Raw genomic sequence first — 21,043 nt, forward strand, 5'->3', positions numbered from 1 at the left:
ACCCATTTCGTTATTCTACTCCTCCAGAGGTACACAGTTGATAACCTTTCTCCGAAAACTCTCTCCCGAACTCCGTGTTTCAGAGTTGTGGCGGTTCCTCAGAGTGTGGGGACGCCATTCCCTAATGCGGTGCAAGTCCGAGTGAACAAATCTTCCAGTCGGTCTTCTCCGGATTAACATTGAAAAAGTTATGGTTCCGGGCCCATATCTCCATCTCAAGTAACTGGCCCGTGATCACAGACCGGACGGAGTTGGAATTGAAAAGACTCGAAATCCGATGGCGGCGATCTAGCCTGACCTCTATTTCCACTCTGATTGGTCTTCATGCATGGATCGTCATAGCCCAGGTCAATGCACATTATCCACCGTATGACGGCAACGAACCGAGGTTGCAGTGTTCAAAACCATAAATATGATTGAAGGCCCCGTGTCCACTTAATTTCGCGGCGCTTCTGAATTATCAACAACTCTTCACCATGACGCCTACCTTTATCCTAGGCTTTCTAGGTGCCGCCGTGGTCCTACAGATCATTCGCCTGGCAGTCAACTCATGGCGACATGCCCGCAAAGCTCGAACCCTGGGCTGTGGCCCTGTACCACGTTTGCCCTGTAAAGACCCGATCGGAATTGCAACTCTTAAGGAGTCAATGGCAGCGGACAAGACGAAGACCATTCCTCTACTTTCGGAACGTCGTTGCAAAGAGATGAGCGAGCAGGAAAACCGCTTTGTCTCCACTTTCATCATGCGCAATCTCGGCCAAGACATCACATTTACCATCGACCCCAAGAACGTTCAAGCGGTGCTAGCAACTCAGTTCAAGGACTTTGAGCTTGGAGCCCCGCGTCGCCGCAACCTGCACCCCCTCCTGGGAACCGGAATCGTGAGTGACACCATGTTCTATCAAATGCTGCTTGCAGAACACTGACATCCTATAGTTCACCGCCGATGGCCAAGAATGGAACCACTCTCGCGGACTTCTCCGTCCGCAATTCACCCGCGATCAAATTAGCCAGCTGGAATTGGAAGAGACTCACGTTCAGAAAGCGATGCAGGCCCTGCCGGTCGCTGCCAACAAATGGACTGCCGCTACCGACATCCAGTCGATTTTCTTCCGTCTAACCATGGACTCCGCGACCGAATTTCTGTTTGGAGAGAGTGTTGAGAGCCAGCTTCAGGCCCTGAAGGGCTTGGAGCGTCCCGAGGACAACTTCGCGACTTACTTTGACAAATCCCAGTGGGTTTGCACCCAGCGCGCCCGGTTCGAGAGACTTTCGTTCCTCGCCGAGACCAAGGAGGCTCGCCATTCTGACAAGCAAGTCCACGCATTCGTGGACAAGATCGTCGAAGCCGCATTGAAGAACACTGAAAACGAAAAGAAGGTGCCTGACGAGGAGAAGGCTCAGTACGTCTTCCTCGACGCCCTTGCCGCTACTACCCGGGACCCCATCGAGCTGCGCTCGCAGTTGCTCAACATTCTACTCGCTGGTCGTGATACCACCGCTTCCCTTCTCAGCTGGACCGTCCTGTCCTTGGCCCGCAACCCCGAGATCTTCCGTAAGCTCCGTGAAGTCATTATCGAGACCTTCGGAACCTACTCGAACCCCCAGAACTTGACCTTCGCTGCCCTGAAGTCCTGCCAGTACCTCCAGTACTGCATGAACGAGGCTCTCCGTTTATACCCCGTTGTTCCTTTCAACCGCCGCTCTGCTACCCGCGACACCACCATTCCCCGCGGTGGTGGTCCGGACGGCGAGTCTCCCGTTTACATTCGCAAGGGCGATTCGGTCGCATACAGCACCTTTGTCATGCAGCGCCGCAAGGATATCTGGGGCCCTGATGCGGACGAGTACAAGCCTGAGCGTTTCGCCAGCCGCAAGGCTGGATGGGAGTACCTTCCTTTCAACGGTGGCCCACGTATCTGCATCGGTCAGCAGTTTGCTTTGACCGAGGCCGGATATGTACTTGTTCGTTTGTTGCAGCGTTTCGATCAAATCGAGGATGTCAACCCCGATCAGCCGATCCGCTACGGTTTGACTTTGACTATGTGCCCGGCTGATCTGTTGACTGTCCGCATGCACGAGGCTGATGATGCCTAAATTTCTAGTTCTAGGATATGAGTACTATCACCACTCTTCATTATTAATATGACATGGGGAATGTTTGCCTGTTGGATTTTTATTGGTATAATTCATGGAGCCGGTTGCACATATTTGCCTAGTTGGACACGTTTGTCTGATACGACGATTACGAAAGACTTCAATCTCAATACTACTTTTCTCCTCTTATCCAGTAGCCACTACAGTAAGCCACCTGAATCAACTTGAAAAAATGAGTTTCGTCTGATTGTTCGACAATGTGGAGAAGAAAAAAGGTGGATCGACAAGTATAAAATTGGCCTTGTTTTCCTGTCCCAATTTAGAGACCCGGGTGTGGCGCCGCCACATCTTGGCTTATGGATATGTACATATTTATAAAAACAGAGTTCTGACAAGAAATGGGTATTTGCTAACTCAGGAATGATAACGTAGTTACGGCAAATGCTATAGATAATCAAATGAATCCAGCGACATGAGCTTTCGAGCTATGCAAAAAGAAACAATAACGTTTGCACATCATGCTGCACGACTGTCCATTCCGAAAAACCGAGACCCATCACTCCATACATCTCTACTTTGGATCGTATCTCAGACTCGGAAGCAAAATCTTCACATACTCCTCCTTAGCCACCAACTTGCAAGCAGAGTTCGCATGCTTCATTGCTTTCTTATTCCAGCACCCATTCGTGGCCCAGAAAAGAACGGTACAACCCTTTTCCTCCGTCCGATGTATCGTCTTCATAAGAGACATCCACAGATCCTCATCCTCAACAGGAATATCTGTGTACCGGTAACACCAGTCATCCCTCATCCAACCTCTCATTAAAAAAGTAATCCCTTCAACAACAGAAGGATCGCTAGTCGCAATGATGATGCGTTCGAATCCTTCGGCGGCCCAGTCTCGGCATTGAAGAGCAGCGATAGCAGCACGGATCGACGCGCACTGAGCGGTTTTGGTGTTTCGCTTGCCATTCGGGCATTTGTCTTCGAGTGGGAAGCGGTACCATCCACCAGTGTCATTCACCATGAACGCGCAGCCGGCTTTGGGGTTGTTTGGCTCTTTGCCGTTGGGCTTTGACGTGCCTTCCGTGCAGATGAGGAGTTCGCGTGGGTCCTTGACTCTGGTGAAGCGACGGACTGGGAAGGGGGAGCGAGTGCTGATTGTAGGCACGTACATTGTTTCTGGGCCCCAGAATCCATAGGGTGGTTGGAATTCTTTTGGGAGTTTGCGGCTAGGGGGGTCGCCGGCCATATATGGGATATCCATATTGATGGCGGCTCGAACCCAGGAGAGGTACTTGATGAGATAGGTAGTGTTCTCGCAGTGGGGATGGTATGAAGGTGTGTGAGAAAGCGATTGAGTTCATTATGAAGAACTTCCTTATTCTATTTGTTGTTGGGGACTCAGGCGCACATTTATTTTTCGCCTTATTCACAGGTTTCCATTGGCATGAAGTGTGAAGAATGCATCGTGAGTTAAAGGCACTGTTATGGCAATGGAGGGCTTGCTACCTATGCTCGATCCCATTCTACACAATGCTTGCATCAATGAGACAATGACAATGATAGCCCGCTTCAAGAGTCTTTTGTGGGTCAAAAGTTTGCGTGGATAGAGTGTGATCGGAATTTATGTATATTCGATATCGATCAAAGTCTGTTTCATGTTATCGAAGCTAGGCCACCTTGTGTGATGGCTCCAGATTTTTCGTATGACATCCTATTGTTTAATCCTCTATTTTCCCGTTTTAACAAAGATATTGTATTTTCCACAGAAAAGCTCTTCCCACTCGAAGATTTCTGCCACTTATGCACAAGAAATAACTTACATGGCGTTCTATGCCGCTACCTTGCTACTGGCTATATGCGTACACTATATCTGCCATGTTGCCTATCTCTAGATGATTTCATCAGCCTATCTGGTCTTTTCCTGGTCTTGCATACAATCTTTGATTGCAGTTTCTTGCCACTTAAGCGCCTCTTCCTTACGTTTCCGTGGACGGCAAAAAGGGGATATCAACATAATAATGTAGAGTGAGAACCAATTGTCAGTGCCGACAGTAGTAAGATTATAGGATTATATGATAGATGTTAATGATTTAATTGCTTCAGGCCGACCAGTCTTCTGGAAATGGATCCCACAGTATTATTGGTCGCGAATCCAGCGCACGCCCCTCTAGCCATTGGAAAGTCTCAATCATTGGTATATCTGCTGAAATATATCTTATTAATGACGGAATCATCACAAAATAATTGCTAATTGTACCTCGATTGTGCTACTTGTACCCCCTTACAAAATGGCCATCCAGTTTTTGACCATGGCCATGCACGAAACAATCATGACCTCAGTCTTCCCTCCACTGACATTCCCACTCCGCCCCTCTGGCTCCGCGGCTTTTGTTTTGAATATGGCTGATATGTAACTTTCATTAGTGTTCTAATAATACATGAGCATGATATATCTGATCTACTTTTGAGCCCGATTTGCACCCCTCTTTCTCCTACGCTGACCTCGAATTCCGGGATTTTGTTGTTGCGATCCCTTGAGATTGCATCTTGTTGCGAGTCAACAATCTTAAACCGCGATAATTCACGACCAGTTGATGCTTCTGGAGCATCTTGTGACATGATTAGTTGTCAACTATCACCAGGCCACGAAAGTGCATTAGACTGCCGAGCACACGAATTCGTTCTTTCAATACTGAGATATCAAATATATTTGCGCTCGGGTCCATCCTCTACGAGTTGATTGCGTGCAGGTGTCATCTACGTGGGAAACATACTACTCATTTACTAAGCCTTAGCACTCGGACAAAGTAGGCAACTGTTTTATGGGGCATTTTTCAATATGTAGCAAGCTGACAATGCTGTGGGTAATTAAAGGAGCAAGCTATAATCCATTGACGCGTCTTGCAGTGCGGGGATAACTCAATTATATAGTGAAATGACCGAAGGCTTACGCTATTTCCGCGGAGGAATAGATTGACCGGGAATGCGGCATGGAAATGTCGTCAACGGACATGGCTCCGCGATCATGTCTCGCCGCACGGGCGCCTCGGGTGAACATGTACACCACTTGACGAACAATGAGATTGAGCGGCTCTACATTTGGCTTCGCGACACAACAGATGGAGGTTATCAAGTTGTTGCTGGAGAAATGTCGCTTTGATCAATTTTGAAATCTAGATAGTTGTGAGGATGCCCAATCGTTTGCCCCAACGATGGGTCAATGCACGAGGAATACAAGGATGGAATCAAACCGTCTATAGCCCATATTTACCCTTGTGACATAACTTATCATCTCTTACATTGGTCCGCGATTCGGCCTCAAGAATCCCTCGGAAAGCCAGGATGGGTTTTACGTGAGACGTGGGCCAGTCTCCAGAAAATTGGATCCTCTTCCCCACTATTTTCTTTTCCACAACTGTGGTCCCTGGCATCCAGTTGACCCCACACGGCATCAGCCACGAATATCAAGCACCCTCTACTAGTAAAACTGTCGAAGAGATTTGCGTGGAATGTCAGTCACGACAGAGACTCCAGATTGCCCAACGGCAACAGGGCCACCGCGAGAGCAGCTCGAAATTGAAGATGTTATTGAATATCCCACAGGGTTCAAGCGCGGGATCGTTATTTTTCCAATTCTCCTCTCCGCTTTCTTTGTCGGCCTTGACATGACAATTGTCGCAGTGGCCGTCCCTAGCCTCTCCACTCAATTCAAACAACTCAACGACATTGGATGGTACTCAGCATCCTACCAGCTAGTCGGCTGCTGTTTCATCTTCTTTTTCGCGCGTTTGTACACAGTATTCTCAATGAAAACTATCTTCCTGGTCTCCATGTCCCTATTTGAGCTCGGCTCGCTCCTCTGCACCATCGCCCCGACCAGTGCGACGTTCATCATCGGCCGCGCTGTTGCAGGCCTAGGCAGCAGCGGTATCCAGACAGGCGGCATTGTGCTGCTGACCAGTTGTTTACCCGTGCATAAGCGGCCCTTCTGGACCGGTGTCATAGGCGCAGGCGCAAACGTAGCCCTGTTGATCGCTCCCCTGATTGGCGGCGTGCTAATCGACGCTTTCTCCTGGCGGGCCTGTTTCGGAATCAATCTGCCCATCGGGGCCGTCACAATCGGGCTCATCGCATACGGGTTTCAAATGCCCGCGAATCCCCCACACGCAGCCGAATTGACTGTGTTGGAAAAGTGCAAGCGGCTCGATATCCCAGGGACTCTTGTGTTTGTGCCTGCCATCGTCTGCCTTTTAATCGGGTTGCAATGGGGCGGTGTTAAATACAGTTGGGGCAATGCGCGGGTAATTGCGCTCTTGGTGCTCTTTGTCGTCCTCATTGGCGTATTTGCGTACATGCAGTATCGCCAGAAGGAAGAAGCTACTCTTCCCCCGCGCATTATGACGCAGCGCAGTATCTTGGCTGGGGCTTGGTTCAATGCTTGTACCAATGGCATTCTCGCTGTTACTGAATACTACATGTCGATATATTTTCAGGGAGTATGTGGATTTAGTGCGACGAAATCTGGTGCTATGGGCTTGTCGCTATTTGCGGGCATGGCTCTGACGGGTCTCACGGCCGGGGCCGGGACTGCACGGATAGGGTATTATTACCGTGAGTAGTAGCATGTTCCCCTTCAATACGTGAGGGAATAGTAACTCACGTTGCTCATATCGACTACAGCTTTTATGATCATTAGCTCAGTTCTTACGCCCATTGCCTCCGGATTACTCACCACGATCGAATATAATGGCACCCTGATTAAAACCATCTTTCTCCTGGCCTTTCTCGGGGCCAGCGTGGGCCTTGGTCTTCAAGCGCCAGTGTTCGCCGTACAGACGGTTCTCCCAGACAAGGACATCGCTTTAGGAGTCGCAGTCACCGCGTTCACCGGGTTTCTCGCATCGTCGCTTTTTGTCTCGGTCTCTGCAGTCCTGTTTCAGAGCCGATTGGCCATTGAAGTGGAACAGTATGCGCCGGGAACTAATCAGAGCATCTTCGATCAGGGAGGTTTGGCGGATGTGAGAGAGCAGATTGGGCCTGCTAGGCTCGGTGCTGTGCTTTCTGGGTATGATCAGGCGGTTATTCAGACGCTTTATATCCCTGTTGCGTTGGCTTCTTTGTCAATTTTGGCGAGTGTTGCAATGGAGAGAAAGAGTGTTAAAAAAACTCAGTGAGTTTTTCTCTTTGTCTCCCTCTTATTTTTCTATTTCTATCAATTTTCGGGTACCGAGACTGCAACATCAAGAGTAGTACAGCATGTGCTCTGTTCTATTTACTTACCCGCGGGTACGAATATTCCCCAGCTGGCATACGGACTCAACAGTTAGAAACTTCGTATACTTGAGACTGAAATATTCATGTTGGTCTACATCGTCATGACTGAACTTAGAAGATCTATAAATGCAGCTTTGAGTTACTGTGATACCTACTCTGTCCACGGGTCAACATTTAGAAAACAGCTCCACCTGTGGAACCTTGGAACTTGAACTGAACCTTGGAACGGAGCTTGTGATTTTCCAACGGTTTACAAAACAAGTTAATTAAACCTTATATTCTACCGAATCTAGACAGCTGCCTCCACTTATCTGTATACAGTCTACCTACCTCAAATATTCCCAATCTATATCAGTGTAATTCTCTCTCCATCTAATATGAAAAGGCCACCACTGTGTCTTCAGAGCCCAAGCATTAGTCCAGTCGCAGAGACCCGTGAGCCTCAGCCTTATCCAGCGCATCGGCAATTCGCGATCCCTCGCCCTCGAAAAGGATACCGTCGTAGGTCATCGCGCCAATTACGCAGCCGAGGATTGGGGCGAAAAGAGGAACAACGAAATAGTAGCCATCAGTCGTGAAGACCTCCGACCCGTATAAGATCGCAGAAAAAAGTCTCGGACCAAAGTCTCTTGCAGGGTTAAGGGCCTAATAGTATTAGTACGACTTTCATAACCTGGTCACCGGATAAACATACATAGCCGGTCTGCCACCCCAGTGCCGCTCCGATCATGAGCAGGAGCAGGAATAGAGAGAGATGCGGAGCGGGGAATCGATGAGCATTTCCAGGATCAGAAATGCTGAGACACCCAAACATCAGCACAGCTGAGCCCAGCATCTCAGAAAACACGGCCTCCCAGTTCGACGCGAAGACGGCAGCTGGATAGGTTGAGAATATGCCTGCGGAATGGTGGCCCGTTGGGCTCAGGATTGATCCACCAGGAATGGTATACTCGGGATCCCAAGCCTTGATAGCTGAACGGTAGTTAACATACACGAGGGCAGCCCCGACAAACCCACCCAGAAACTGCGCAAGCAGCTTGCCAGGGATGCTCTTCCATTGTCCTGCAGATGGGCGCACAAGAGCCATACAGATAGTCACGGCCGGGTTGATCGTCGGACTTGGATCGGACAAGAAGCTGGAAAGGCAGACGGCTGATGCCCAGGCGATGTTGATGGACAACCAGGTGCCGTACTGGTAGTCAGACAGCAAGCATTGGGCGACAACACCATCACCGATGACGATGAGCAGGGCCGTTCCGAGGAACTCAGCCAGGTATGGCTTCAGTGCCCGGCGAGGGATCATTTTGGAAAATGATAATGATCCTACAATCCTATCTCCTGAAAATTCCAGCGTGTTTGTTTTAAATCAAATCTATGACATCATTCCGGCCGGAACTGCCTAGCTCGGTAACGCGGGATGCCGATACCTTCTCCAAGTAGAATTCGGACCGTGCAAACACCTGGACCCCGCCATCTTATGTCTGCACTATAGTGGAACTGTGGCCTCACCGCTCCCAATCGTGCGACGCTAAAGTGACACACTTCCCTGTTACTCTCCGTTTAGCTCCGCTAAATATGCACCGGATCTTATGTGAATTTTGCATATATATACACAAAAAGGATTTTGCTATTTTGTGCTAAATTGAGTAATGCCCTCTGAGGAACGACCTCGGACTGCTAGTGTAGTGTTGAGTGGGTCGACCGCTAAACTATATTATAGATATTGATCTGCGATGGGGTTCTGCGATCGACAAAACCATATATCGAGTTTATGCCGTAAAGCTCGTTCTTGCGTGACTTCTTTACTTTCTTCCTGATTTGACGAACCGCCTAGTGCCTGGAAAGGGGATTCATCTCTAGAAAGAAGGTTGCTGGAGTTCAAGCTGGAGATTTTAAGTTCCGGCGTTTGAGCTGCTTTAGCTTCCTCGGGATGGTTTTCACCGAGCCACCGACAGGACTTACTTCTCTATTCGTCAGATCCCTACGGCGGGTCGACACTATTACTGCGAGTAGTTCCGATTAGCGGGCAATCACAAAGGGTTGATTCTCACAATGGCCACCTCAGATTTGCCCCATGGGTTGAAAGCGCGAGATGCATGTCATGCTTTCCTTGATTGAATTTATCAAGTAACTTCTCAAATTCACGTATGTTAAGCTTCTGGAAAGCTTGATGGTATGGGTTTACGTATGATAAATTGGTAAGCTCCCGAAAGCAAGGATGAACCCCGGAAGATTCCCAGTTCACGAGAGGAAGAAACCATAATGTAGATATCAGTCTCTTAAAAACGATAGTTATTGCTAATGATATAAATGAACAAATCCAGACATAATAGAAAGAAGATCGTGAGATTAAAAACCTCATAAAGTGTACAAGAGATTTGAAAAGAATGATAAGAGAAAGAAAACCAGACTAGTACTGGCAAGGACAAACCACAGTATTATAATTCAAAACAACTGGCGTCAATGTATCCGCGTTTGTCGCATCATTCCAAACAGGCTGCCAATCTCCACTGTATGCACGGAAGTCCGTGTAGCGTAGCGCTGTTGGTGAGGTAGAATACCACCCACTTCCACAGCTGAGGATACCTGACGAAGTATCCTGCGAACAACTTTGCTTGGTGGTTGTGGAAGTAAAGCTGCCGAATTCGACCCACATATCCTGTGCGGGTGCGAGGACGTCCATGGAGGGAAGCGCGACGAGATCACCCGCGCATGTCAGGTAGAAGATACCCACCTCATAGCCGGCACCCCAGCCACCCCAGACGGGAGAGGAGCTGTTTTCAGACAGGTAGAGCTGCTTGCCATTGATATGGTCGGGACCGCCGGTGGCAGTAATGGTGAAACAAGATACTTGGGTCTGAAGGGGACAGCTAGTCGCGGTGGTGGCTGTGGCGGTTTGAGTACCGGTCACAGTGGTAGCGGTCTGAGAGACCACGATGCGCGAGAAGGTCTCAGTTTTAAGGGCACCGAGTGCGTCAACGGTGCTGTACACAGTGTTCACGACACTACCGGAGTAGGCAGTTGCAGTGGAGGTATAGAAGGTAGTGGTGGCGGTGCCAGTGGCGACCTGGGAACAGGCAAGAGAGATCTTGCTGGCGTCCCAGGTGGAGACCAGGGTGGGTTCGGCGACGACGGTACGTTTGGCAAATTTGGCGGCCTTGGTAGGGTGGGGAGCGGCGTCTTTTTTCTTGGTGATAGAGCGCTTCTTGACTGAGGAGCCAGTTTCAAGAGCTCGTTTCTTCATGTACGAGTCACCAAGGGATTGAGAGCCGGAGACGGTCACATAGGAGGTAGCATCCACTGTGGTCGTCTGTGTGAGGACAGTAGTGACGGTGGGGTATTCGAAGATAGTGGATGTGGTCGAGATGGTCGTTGGCACAGTGATCTGTGTGGTCGTGGGCCCGGTGCGTGTAGTCACAGCGTATGCGACGGAGGTGGGTGCCACGTAGCCTAGGTAAGAAGTACAGAAAGCAGCACCGACGCTGCGAAGGGAACTGACCTCATCTGCTGTCGGCTTGTCGTTGGGAACATTGAAACACTTGGTCTGGCCGGCCTTGTCACCAGACTGGGAGAGGACGGTGGTGGAGCCACCCGTGAAAAGGACCTCGTTGTTAACGCTGGAGTAGGAGGTCAACTCGAGCTCTCCAGCATTACAATATTCTCCATCGTCCTCAACGAGGGCAGCATTGAAGCCAATGGCTGTGTCAGAGTTGATGTAGATGGGCTGATGGCCGTAATTTGCGTTCTCGATCTCAACAGCGATGGCAAGCGATGTTCTCATGATAGGAATGAACGAAACCTCCGCGGAGGATGAGAACACGGGGTAGGTGTAATCCACGGTGGGTGACCAATTAGCGCTCTCGGTTGCGAGGCTGTTGGAGAAGTCCAAATAGATAGTGCCACTGTTCACGCTGATGGAGGCACCTGCGGTAATGTCGACAGCGGCGGTAGTGGACCATTGAACTCCCAGACTGTACAACACAGATGGCGCGATAGTGAACTCTCCGGGGACCGAGACGGGCTGGTTAAATTCGATGGTATCGAAGTTATAGGTCCATTCTCCAGACCAAGCGTCCGTGGTTTCGAGACCCATGACGACATTGCCGGTCCAGCTCATGGTAGGCGTCATGAAGGCGCTCATAACCTTACCCGTGGAGGTAGCAATCATGACACTGCCTACGAATTCAAGGTTGGAGATGCTCAGACCGCAGTCCACGCAACTAAGCTTGCCGACCGAGGATTGCACCAGCGTCTGCGCCGGGATTTCATACTCCACGCTTGCAGTGTAGGTAAAGTTCCAGTAGGTCGCGACAACTACCTCAAGGTAGCAACCCGTCCAAGTACACTCGATCGCATTACGGTTGGCGTAGGCCTCCTCGACATCTTCGTATAGATCTTTCAGATCACAGATGAGCTCGGCAAGAGCTCCGAGTTCCTCATCAAAAGCTTCAAGAATGTCGCCAACAATGTCGCTACAGGCACCTTCCCAGAGATACTTCCACCATGTCTCGTCATCAAGCCCGGAACGCTTGGCGAGCATGGAACGACGATGACGGTGATATGCTTCAGTGGGGTAAGACCGGCGGCGGGGGGGATGAGGTGCACGCTTGGTGTAGACAGTTGTCGCCGGAACGTAGACACCGTTAGAGCAGTGACCCGCGAGATCGCTAGCGGTTTTATTCCACATCGAATCCGGAGATGGGAGACCGGCATTCTGCAAGGCCTCTTTGAGGGCTGCTTGCTGCGTGGAGTTGGAGTTGGGGTTATAGATAGGGGTCGTGGTGTTTGCGGTGACAGCAGGCACGGAGACGGCGATGTTACCATTGTCATCGTACGTGTTATTCTGAGTCAGATAGGTGACGATGTTTTTCTCCTCGGGGGTCAGGTCTGCATAAGAAACCGAGCCAGAGCTTGAAGTTGGGGCGCTGCTGCCGGCGGCAGGATCAGACGCTGTACACGAAGGAGTGTAAGAGATATTGGTCGAGTTCACACGGCCCATGCCATAAGCGACCTCCATGGTCTCTGAGACGTCGGCCCAGACCTTGGCGGTGACATCAAGGGTTATTGTGAGACTGGCCTGATCTGTGGTGTATGAATGGACCATGTAGACACCTCTCTGAGAGTCTGAGTTGCAGCTACCAGAGTTGGTGATGAGGATGAAATTGTCCGTGGGCCACTGGCTGACAATGTTGAAAGCCGCAGTGGTGGTCACAGTGACGGTTAATGTATCACCGGAGCAGGTCACCGAAGCAATCTTGTACGCATTCTCAAGGGTCACTTGAGGATATAGCATATGGTAGGTCACTTGGAGAATGGTCGAGCCTGTGGTACTGGCATAGTAGAGAGTAGAATACGTCGAGGGGGACAGATTAAGGAGGGTGGAACCATCGACACTAGGGTCGCGGGCCGGAAGGACTGTGGTTCTTAACTCCGGGTCGGATTTGGCAGAGCACTTGGGGAGGGCAGTCGAAGACGGCGTGGCCGAGCGGATCAGCGGCGTGGAGGAAGATTTGGTCGAGCTGATCCGGGTCTTCGTAGACGATATGGCCGAGCTGATCGCCGGAGGGCTGGTTGTCGCATCGCCTCCAGGGCACATCTGGGCTGATATCTGTCAGTTTTGGGTTCTTCAATTGGTTTATTGGGGAAAGGCCGATACGTACAGTACTTCACGGCAGCAATAGTAACGGGGGTGCAGCTGGAAGGCGTGTTACCGCTGAATATAGCCAAGACAGTGTTATTAGAGACACAGAAAGAGGCGGCGCTATTCTTGAAGTCCGAATTTGACCAGGAAAGAGTATTATCCATAATGGCGAAGGTGCCCCGAATGGGTCCTGGGCTACTGGTTCCCTTGAAGGCCGCACTTGATGCGTCCTTTTCGGCAGAAATAAGCAGTTTATCATCATAGAGATGCCCCCCAGTGAGATAGAAACGGTCTGCATCGGCACAACTGGCTGTGATGGAGCCAGCGCCAATAAGTGTAGCGCTGTTGTAGGTTTGACGTCTGTGCTTTGTTTGGACCCGCTGAACATACAAGGCTAGCGGCTCAAGAGTTGCAGAGGGGGAAGCGGATGCGCTAGACTTGATGACAAGAGTCGAGCTTGTACGTTGGACAGAGCGAGAAGACGAGGTGAACGCGCCAGAAGTGAAAGTCTGAAGGGGAGCCGACGAAGGTCGTGGCGAGTTGGAGTGATGGATGCTGCTGGAGGCACCTGAACCATGATGACTATGACTATGACCATGACTATGACTATGACCATGACCATGACCATGACCATGGCCATGACCATGGCCATGACCAGACCCACGAATGGTACTTGTACGTTGGGCAGAACGGGATGAGGAAGTAGAGGTGCCAGTAGTGAAGCTGTGCGAGGCACTTGAACTAGAGCCAGAGCCAGAGCCAGAGCCAGAGCCAGAGCCAGAGCCAGAGCCAGAGCCAGAGCCAGAGCCAGAGCCAGAGCCAGAGCCAGAGCCAGAGCCAGTGTAAGTAGCAGTTACCGGACAGATAGTGGTATAATCAATGATAGTATCCGTGGTCACGTACGTGGTCACGTACGTGGTCTTCTCAGACGCCGGGCAGTCCTTAGCAGAGGACGGGCAGGCGGTCACAGTATGCACATCGGCGGTATAGACAGTAGAGGTGGTGTATCGATCATTTCCAAAACTACTAGCTGTCTTTGTGGGCCATGATTCGCCAATTTCGGCGGCAGAAACAGTGTGTGTAGCAGACTCAGTGACGGGGCAGACAGTAGTATAGTCAATGATAGTCTCGGTGGTCACGTAAGTTGTTTTTGCTGTGGCTGGGCAATCCGTAACAGAAGGCGGACAAGCAGTCACAGTATGGACCTTGGAGGTGAAAACAGTTGAAGTAATATACTCCTGCCCTGAGCTGGAGACATTGCTAGATCCAGAATCCACGCCTGAGCCTGAATTTGAGCTCGATCCAGAGTCGTTGCCGGACGTGTTGGTAAAATCTCCAAATTTTCCGGGGTTAGATTCCAAGGGGGTAGTGGGGGAAGATAAAAGAGCGGTAGTGCAGGGGCACACGGTATGCCAATTGGTTTTGGTCAAGGTGACGACCGCATTAGTGGCCGAAATACTTGCCAGGAGCAAAGTGCTCGTTAAAAAAGAGCGTGTAAACCGCATGCCTGACGGCTATGGGGGGAGAAGCAGATGCAGTTAATGACAGAAATGAGAGGGAAACCTCCCGTGAAGGAATGTCGTAAAAATGCCAAAAAGAGGGACTAGAAGTGTTTCTCAGAACATTTTGTCGTTCTGTTATGATTCTTTTAAAGATTGACTATGTGGGTAGTCTTCTTGCCGACTCCGGAGATTTCTTCGCCTGGACTAATGCTCCTATCGGCTGGCTGAACTGGAGATGGACGTTCTCATTTACTTTGTTTGTTTTTTTTTTTTTTTTTTTTTTTTTTTTTTTTTTTTTTTTTTTTTTCTCTCTTCAAATCATCTTTCTCTAAATCCTGGTTAGGTTGTGAAAGGGTATTCATGGAGCATTACGTGGCTGAATAGTGCAAGCCCCAGGGGCGACAGAGACCGATGCATACATAGGATGTCAATTTATAAACATATTCTCCACTTAGAAAAAGACCGACTTCAGTACTGGTGGAAAAAGCCGAGAGTTTATCCCTCGGTCACTCCGATCGACGCCATGGGTATGAGGGCTGATGAGCACTGGTAGAAAGAGAGAAGAAAATGGCTTAAACCAGCGAGGACACAAATCAGGTATAGTCCCACCACAAATCGCAGTATGTGCGTTAAGCTGCTGGTGGAGTACATAGTTGCTAAGGGGAAGCTTGGACAAATACGCGCTCGGCTTTGAAGCTCCTTGGGATCCTATAAAAGACGGTACATTTCCCCACTGGTAAATCCAATCCTGCCCATGGCAGAAACAGCCGAGCGAAGAGGGCCCTCGGAACTTTGGATGCCGTCAAACATTCTCCTCCCGGGGTCCTTAATGAATTACTGGGGCCCTGGAGGCTTTCCTGTGGTTTACTACGAGTTGAGTGGATTTGCGTCAATGTGTCCCTACGCGAAGTGCCTTCCTGGACGTGCTAGGATCAATGATAGCAAAATGGAACTAACCTTACTTGGCACTAAGATCTTGTTAATACACTAGGATCTTTTTAATATCTTACCGATCGAAAGTACGGAGAACCGCGTGCCCAAACTCGTTAAACTTTCCTGTTCCTGGTTCTAGTTCCTGACAGACGGAACTTTATTAGCGTGATGTGGCGGTGCCATAGCTTCTTCTCGTCACGCCATGCTATTCGTTGATTGAACTACGTATAAGATTAACTCATAGGCAATGTCTTACCCCTGCTCGTTCCGTCCCGAGAAAGGCAAATCTCCATTCAACGCGAAATAGGACATATGACAAACTAAAGAGGTCGTGGTTAATAGAAACTGGTTGATATGGGCCGGTAGGAAACAAACTACTCCTGTAGCCTCAGAAGTCCGCGATTGTGTCTCGCTTAACCTACTAGCTCGCTACTATTGTTTTGGGGTAAGAAAAAGATGCAAAGAAGCACTCGCAAATGTGGGGCAGTTCCTGGCGTCCGAGAGGCTGTGCTCAGGCTTTGATATCTATTGGCCACATCCCTTCAGAAGTGGACCCTAAGCCGGAGACGTCGGGGATACCAGCATCAATACAAGGTAAAATAGCCGTGGGCGGACCCTGGCAAGACCCTGGGAGAAGACCCTATGACACTCTTTCGTGACCAGACCAAGATAAAAACATAACTCTTAAAAATACATTGCATGGCCGGTGAAATCCTTCCATAGCAGGGCATGGTTGTTATTTCTCGGATATCGTCCCACTTCCCCTGACGCTAGCTGACGGACATGCCGTCACCTTTCTTCCTTGGCTTTTGTTTCTTACTTTTTTTTTTTTTTTTTTGCTTCTGCGCCGATTATGGAATTCTCTTTTCTCCACATGGAGACGAGGGCTTTTGGTCGCTTCTGCTCGTTCTGACTTTGTTTAAATGAGATAATTGTCTAAAGCCATCTATCTCAGTTAACATAATCGGTCTTTATTGATTTTGGTATTGATTTTCAATCAAGGACCTTCCTACTCTGAGGAGAACTTGCTTTTTCAACGGTAAAGACGCGATGAAAATGCGGTAAACAGTGAATAGTTACCATAATTTTCTCGACGGCGTCTTTTGAACGAGCTGCGACTATTCGTTCTCCACTCACGCCACATGTTCCCTTTGTAGATGCGAGATTTCTCGGGTGGTGAGAGCCGACTGGCTCACACGAGCTTTGGCAAGGCCCGACAAGAAATATTGCCAAAACTCTTCCCCCTAACGTATAGGCCCTAGGAAATTGTCAGAATGTGAAAAGAAGCAAACAGTTACTTCTTAACAAGTCGGGCTTCCGACATAAGCTTCTTTTTCCACCTGTCTGCTGCGTCCCCGCGAGACCATTCACTCATTTTTCTTTAACTCTCTTTGTATCACTCTTTTTGTATCTCACCATGCATATAAGGACCTATCTATTGGCTCTGTGCCAAACAGCATGGCAGGTTCGTGGGGTTACAGCCTCTGTGTATCAGAGCCGTGTCCAAGAAGTTGGCACAGTTTTCCCAGCACCCGCTGAATATGGTACCTGGCAAATGGTTCCCTACGAGTACAAATACGCCACTGGTGCAGTTTATAGTACTGTCGCTGGTCTTGCCTATATCCAAACCATCGGAACAAGCTCTGGCAACGTCGAAGTACAGATTACCCCGACCAATTACAGATCCATTTATATCGATGACACCACTGCGTTGACCGAGCAGAACAACGGAGTGTGGGAATTGGCCGATTACAATAACGACGGAACACTCGATTTGATCTACATCCAGAACCGAAACACCGACTCTGGCAAGGTGGAGATCACTGTCGCTTCTGGTGCATCAAATTTCCAGTCTTACCTCGCGGAGAATGTTCAGACAGTGTTCGACGTGCAGGTCGATGGCCGCTGGCAGATGCTCGATCTCAACGGCGATGGCACTCTTGATCTCGTCTACATCAAGTCCAGCAACACGGCCTCCAACTACGCTGAGGTCTACGTCGCGTCAGGGGCTTCCCAATATGCCACGCTTATTAGCAAGACTGAATCGAGTCTTTCTATTAGTAACGATGGTACCTGGCTTCTGGCTGACTACGGTCTGGATGGAACCTATGATCTATTTTTCATCCAGAACATCAATACAGCCTCTGGTTATGTCGAAGTGAATGTTGCTTCGGGTGGTTCTGGTTATCAGACCATCGTCCAAAGTGTTCGCACCACCTTCTCAGTTGAAAACAATGGAACCTGGATGATGTACGACTGGAACAAGGACAATGTTCTGGACCTCATTTACATCAAGCAGGACAATACTGCGGGTTCTGTTGAGGTTCATGTCGCCTCGGGCGCCAAATAGGTCACCTTGTTTGCAAGATATAGTTCAGCCAGAGACCTGAACTTTCATTCATTTTCTATACCATTGACAATGAGATTCTCCAAGTGTTAATTTTGAGGTGGAATGATTGTCTACGCTTTAATTCTTCCTTTCTTTCATTCCTGTCTTTCCTATTTAACCTTGATCAATTCTTCTTGGCTTTCTTCTTCGTTATTCTAATTGATTATGCCTATTGAGACTTTACTATATACTATCTCTATATTCTATGGTTTGCTTTTCGCCATCCCTACGAGTATGAGTGGGAATTAGTGTCACGTCCACTTTCACGCCCACGTAAGAAACGCACTACCGCCAGTAGTTCGGATAGGAGAATAGTAGCGAGGGACGGAATAAAAGATTTTTTGTATCCCTATGCCTTAGTATAACTATATCACCGGATGGCAAATTGATAGGACAAGCCTTAGGGCTGGGGGTCTGGAACGGGCAATGATAAGAGTGAATGATGATGGAGAAGCAGCGTACTAGGTATGCCGAAAATGGATTGGTAGTAATATAATCTCTGGAGAGCTTATGGGAGTTGTCCCGCAATTCTACTCTAATCCAACCACACATGATTACAACTGCTTCTTGACTCTTTTCTCTATCCCATTTTACTAGGACAACACCACTATTCTAATAATGGCACTAGTCTTACTCGAGAGCTCCTATAGGAGTTACATATGTCTACCCTCCGATCTTAGTACCAAGTCATTAACCATATAATGCCTTGCTAGATAATATATCAGTTTAGGAACGGATGGTGATGAGGGGTGATGTCCATAAATTCGGCACCCGTATTATATATCGCGGCTCAAATGAAGCGTTATATTACATGCTGGCTTGAACAGCAAGAGCTATTACGCCCCTGAACACCGGGGAAATCCGGTATATATGGGGGCATGGATTTTGTCTTTATTACAATTGCCATGCTACATCAGATTTCAACTATTGAGTTGTCTCGATTAATGTTGTATTGTTCAATAACATATATCCACTTGAAACCTCCCGTAGACCTTCATCAACACCTGGTGGCCTTCCTGATCGACTCTATTCACCTCTCCATGTGGGCAGCGCTATTGATCTTCCACCCGTCCTCTCAGTCGCGAGCGGTATACACTTCTTGGTTCCTCACAATATATTCCTAATTTACTAGATGACTAGTACATACGACCATAGGGTGTGGAGAACAGGGCTTCCCGTCCGCTCAGCCGTACTTAAGCCACACGCCGGTTAGTTAGTAGTATGGTGGGTGACCACATGCGAATCCTAACTGTTGTATGTTTTTTTTTTTTTTTTTTTTTTTTTTTTTTTTTTTTTTTTTTACTTGGTATATGTTGAAATTTATGAAGTGTTATGCAATCAGAGTCCAACAGGATTGGGTGAGAGTGACTGAAACAGGGCGTGGAGGCGCAAATGTTTATGGCCGCATCTAAAACATAAAAACGCCAGCACTGCGTGCTGGTCGAAGCGGTCAGAGACAGAAAAGGAAGCATATGAGTAAGGCGTACGAGTACGCTGAATTGACAAAACAGAAGAATCAAGACATCGTATTGTGACTGCGGTTGTCGGGGGAAAAAGAAAAGGCAAGATATGAAGAAGAGAGGGAGAGGCGCTGATCTATCTAACAGCGGGGTCGTCTGATCGCGCCACAAAATCCAACGGGGCAAATAATCCAAAGTCGACGTAAACATTCTTATCCCTAAGAGTCGATTTAATCACCTCGATCACTGAGTAAGAACTCGTAGTTTGGTGGAGAAATAATCATTAACATTTTATGCCAGAACATCCTCCTATCTCCGATAAAGTTTTAGCTTATATATTAAGATTGAGGCTAAGAAAACATAAATTTCAACGCTTGGAATAAGAGTCCCACAGACCCGAGCTTCCAAGCCAGTCCAAAAATACTTCATTCAAGCCCTGTCGCAACAACTCATCGCCCATATAAAAGTTTCGTTGCTTACTCCACACGTGCGTACCAAGGGTACTTTGAAGCGGACGTTTCATGCGAATTGTCTCGATGGACATTTGAAGATCCATCCAATAAAAACTTTCTGGCATCCAACCTCGTTCCTGGTCTGTGGCAGATGCGAGACTCTCGAAGTCGGGCAAATCCTGAACAGCTTCCCAAATCCTAAAGACATCATAATATGCGGCCTTGCCGTATTTATTCAAGATCTGCTGCTGGTATTCTGGAGAGACCATCTGACGAGAAGTTCGGTGTAAGTACTCAATCTGTTGAGTGATGATACTCTGCAGCTCCTCTCGTTGGTAAGAGGAGCTTGACTCATCCCCGGCCTTATCGAGATAATGAGTGATTTCGTCTCGCAACTTTCGCAGGCGATACCGAGTCCACTCAGGGTAGAGCGAGCCGAGATCCGCATACGGTCGGATATTGGTAATGTAGCTAGAGTCGTAGACGTTCGGTAATTTTGAGCGATAAGAAGTGATTGTAGAAATCCGTTCTTTTACTCCCTTGGCACGAGCGGCCAGGTGCTGAACTTCTCCTCCTTGCAGCATCACTGCGTGTCCGATCTGTGGACCTTCGACCTGCTTGGATTTTAATTTGACTGCCTTCCTCTTATACGACCGAGCTGCACTCACCTTTTGGGCTTCACCATTTCCCTTTTTTATGTATGTTTCCCCACCGACCATACCATCGGTCTCACTCAGCATTAGCACACAAACATAAGGATAAGAGTCATAGCTTCACAAATCAGTCCTTTACTTTCAACCAAGATTAGACGAGAAAACTTACTGCCAGGGTATTATAGAGGTTTCATCTTTCAAGGGGTCATACGCTCGCTCTTCAGGAGTCAACTCGAGTTTCTCTACTGACGGCTCAACCTTCAGGTTATTGGCCATCTCTGCAATCGTAGCTCCCTCGGCCTGGATGTTTGTATGTCCGATCTCAGTGGACATGACCACCTCTAAAGGTACTCCAGAAGCATCGGATACTATTCTCATTGTTTCAGGGTGGGTCCAGAAGTCCCGGATAAATCGAGAATGTTTGGCTGCATCACGAAGAACCAAGGTCCCGGGAAACGGGGATCTTGCGCACTTTTCAATCACATTCTGCTGGAAAAGGGCCTTTCTATAGGATCTGACGCCTTGTGGTGACAATAATGGGAATGGCACTGTCCCTGCAATAGGGGATGCGCTTGCACTTGAACTCAAAAGCAAATCTTGCATCGTTATCTTCTTTTCTGGTGGGACATAACTGAG

At 48.7% G+C, this 21,043-nt stretch overlaps 7 protein-coding genes across 7 annotated transcripts; 4 read left to right on the forward strand and 3 right to left on the reverse strand.

Moving 5' to 3' along the window:
- Positions 1–476: 476 nt before the first annotated feature.
- Positions 477–2,097, forward strand: N7484_008452 (cytochrome P450; the record flags this gene model as incomplete). Its single annotated transcript, XM_057118839.1, has 2 exons — positions 477–881; positions 937–2,097. The coding sequence occupies 2 exons, from the start codon at positions 477–479 to the stop codon at positions 2,095–2,097; spliced, it is 1,566 nt and encodes a 521-aa protein (XP_056968394.1).
- Positions 2,098–2,668: 571 nt separating this feature from the next.
- On the reverse strand, positions 2,669–3,364 carry N7484_008453 (uncharacterized protein; the record flags this gene model as incomplete). Its single annotated transcript, XM_057118840.1, has 1 exon — positions 2,669–3,364. The coding sequence occupies one exon, from the start codon at positions 3,362–3,364 to the stop codon at positions 2,669–2,671; it is 696 nt and encodes a 231-aa protein (XP_056968395.1).
- A 2,404-nt stretch (positions 3,365–5,768) lies between these two features.
- Positions 5,769–7,277, forward strand: N7484_008454 (uncharacterized protein; the record flags this gene model as incomplete). The annotated part of the gene is made up of 2 exons (XM_057118841.1): positions 5,769–6,714; positions 6,784–7,277. 2 exons carry the CDS (start codon positions 5,769–5,771, stop codon positions 7,275–7,277), a joined length of 1,440 nt encoding a protein of 479 aa, XP_056968396.1.
- A 514-nt stretch (positions 7,278–7,791) lies between these two features.
- Positions 7,792–8,680, reverse strand: N7484_008455 (uncharacterized protein; the record flags this gene model as incomplete). Its single annotated transcript, XM_057118842.1, has 2 exons — positions 7,792–8,022; positions 8,072–8,680. 2 exons carry the CDS (start codon positions 8,678–8,680, stop codon positions 7,792–7,794), a joined length of 840 nt encoding a protein of 279 aa, XP_056968397.1.
- Positions 8,681–9,840: 1,160 nt separating this feature from the next.
- On the forward strand, positions 9,841–13,058 carry N7484_008456 (uncharacterized protein; the record flags this gene model as incomplete). The annotated part of the gene is made up of 9 exons (XM_057118843.1): positions 9,841–9,889; positions 10,014–10,511; positions 10,702–10,811; positions 10,868–11,078; positions 11,137–11,200; positions 11,275–11,662; positions 11,771–12,208; positions 12,319–12,343; positions 12,775–13,058. The coding sequence occupies 9 exons, from the start codon at positions 9,841–9,843 to the stop codon at positions 13,056–13,058; spliced, it is 2,067 nt and encodes a 688-aa protein (XP_056968398.1).
- Positions 13,059–16,870: 3,812 nt separating this feature from the next.
- Positions 16,871–17,803, forward strand: N7484_008457 (uncharacterized protein; the record flags this gene model as incomplete). Its single annotated transcript, XM_057118844.1, has 1 exon — positions 16,871–17,803. One exon carries the CDS (start codon positions 16,871–16,873, stop codon positions 17,801–17,803), a length of 933 nt encoding a protein of 310 aa, XP_056968399.1.
- A 1,866-nt stretch (positions 17,804–19,669) lies between these two features.
- On the reverse strand, positions 19,670–20,785 carry N7484_008458 (uncharacterized protein; the record flags this gene model as incomplete). Its single annotated transcript, XM_057118845.1, has 2 exons — positions 19,670–20,525; positions 20,577–20,785. The coding sequence occupies 2 exons, from the start codon at positions 20,783–20,785 to the stop codon at positions 19,670–19,672; spliced, it is 1,065 nt and encodes a 354-aa protein (XP_056968400.1).
- Between the last annotated feature and the right edge of the window lie 258 nt (positions 20,786–21,043).

Source organism: Penicillium longicatenatum, assembly GCF_028827895.1.
Source record: "Penicillium longicatenatum strain IBT 33135 chromosome Unknown contig_6_segment0_segment0, whole genome shotgun sequence".
NCBI classification, from domain to species: domain Eukaryota; kingdom Fungi; phylum Ascomycota; class Eurotiomycetes; order Eurotiales; family Aspergillaceae; genus Penicillium; species Penicillium longicatenatum.